The 1,285-nt window shown below is 66.2% G+C and overlaps 1 protein-coding gene across 1 annotated transcript in view; it reads left to right on the forward strand.

Annotated features, from left to right (window-relative positions):
* Nucleotides 1–631: 631 nt before the first annotated feature.
* CDK5RAP3 (CDK5 regulatory subunit associated protein 3) overlaps nucleotides 632–1,285 on the forward strand; it is a gene marked incomplete at both ends in the record, with an annotated part of 1,995 nt that continues 1,341 nt past the window's right edge. The window contains 2 exons of the mRNA XM_010001377.1: nucleotides 632–768; nucleotides 1,113–1,257. Of these exons, the coding sequence (XP_009999679.1) occupies nucleotides 632–768; nucleotides 1,113–1,257 (282 nt within the window). The remainder of the gene's footprint in view (nucleotides 769–1,112; nucleotides 1,258–1,285) is intronic.

The raw sequence follows: 1,285 nt of genomic DNA on the forward strand, positions 1-1,285 counted from the left end.
CCTGGCCCCTCCTCCTCCTCCAGCCCTGAGTGTCCCCGGGTTTGTCCCGGATCCGAGACTGGAGTGAAAAAGAGAAGGATGATGTTGGGTCCTGATTTATAGCCCAGTGGGGACAGGATGGGAGTTGGGGTGTTCAGCCTGGGGAAGAGAAGGCTCCAGGGAGACCTGAGAGCACCTTCCAGTGCCTGAAGGGGCTCCAGGAAAGCTGGGGAGGGGCTTGGGACAAGGGCAGGGAGGGATGGGATGAGGGGGAACTGGGAGAGGGGAGATTCTTCCCTGTGAGGGTGGTGAGAGCCTGGCCCAGGTTGCCCAGGGAAGCTGTGGCTGCCCCATCCCTGGCAGTGTTGAAGGGCAGGTTGGATGGGGCTTGGAGCAGCCTGGGCTGGTGGGAGGTGTCCCTGCCCATGCAGGGGGTTGGATCTGGATGATCTTTAAGGTCCCTTCCCACCCAAACCATTTTAGATGGTGTCCCCACAGTGTCACCTTACCTATGTGAGAAGCAGGGGGGGTGCAGGGTGACCCCATAGCCCCTCTGTCCCCGTGCTGGTCACCTCTAGCTCTGCAGGCAGAGGGTGAAGCAGCTTGTGCTGCCACCCTCCCTGCCCTGAGGGGTCCCTGCTCTGCCCCCCAGGGTGACAACGTGCGCCAGGAGCTGCTGGCCTTGGTGAAGGACCTTCCCTCCCAGCTGGCTGGGGTTGGGGAAGGAGACAGTGGCCTTTCTGAGGCCATCGAGCTCTATCAGGCCTGCGTGGAGTTTGTGTGTGAGAGGTGGGTCTGGGGGTGCAGGGAGAGATCCCCCCAACCCCCCATGGCTGGGGACACTGATGGAGCTGGGGTTCCCCTGAGGGACTGTCAGGGGGTGCTGGGGGGGGGTCCCTGCCCTCCCCCTGGCACTGCTGTGTGTCCCCCCAGCCCGGCAGAGCCCGTGGTGCCCCTGCTGAGGCACGTGGGCAGGAGGGGCAACAGCACTGGGTCTGGGGGTGCAGGGAGAGATCCCCCCAACCCCCCATGGCTGGGGACACTGATGGAGCTGGGGTTCCCCTGAGGGACTGTCAGGGGGTGCTGGGGGGGGGTCCCTGCCCTCCCCCTGGCACTGCTGTGTGTCCCCCCAGCCCGGCAGAGCCCGTGGTGCCCCTGCTGAGGCACGTGGGCAGGAGGGGCAACAGCACCGTGTACGAGTGGAGGAGGGGGCTGCAGCCCCTGCGGGTGGAGAGACCCCCCCTGGAGGAGCCTCCGGAGCCCCCCGGGGAGGACACGGTACGTCCCGTGGGGCCTGGGGGGGGGC

Source organism: Chaetura pelagica, unplaced genomic scaffold, assembly GCF_000747805.2.
Source record: "Chaetura pelagica isolate M959 unplaced genomic scaffold, ChaPel_1.0 scaffold2337, whole genome shotgun sequence".
NCBI lineage: Eukaryota > Metazoa > Chordata > Aves > Apodiformes > Apodidae > Chaetura > Chaetura pelagica.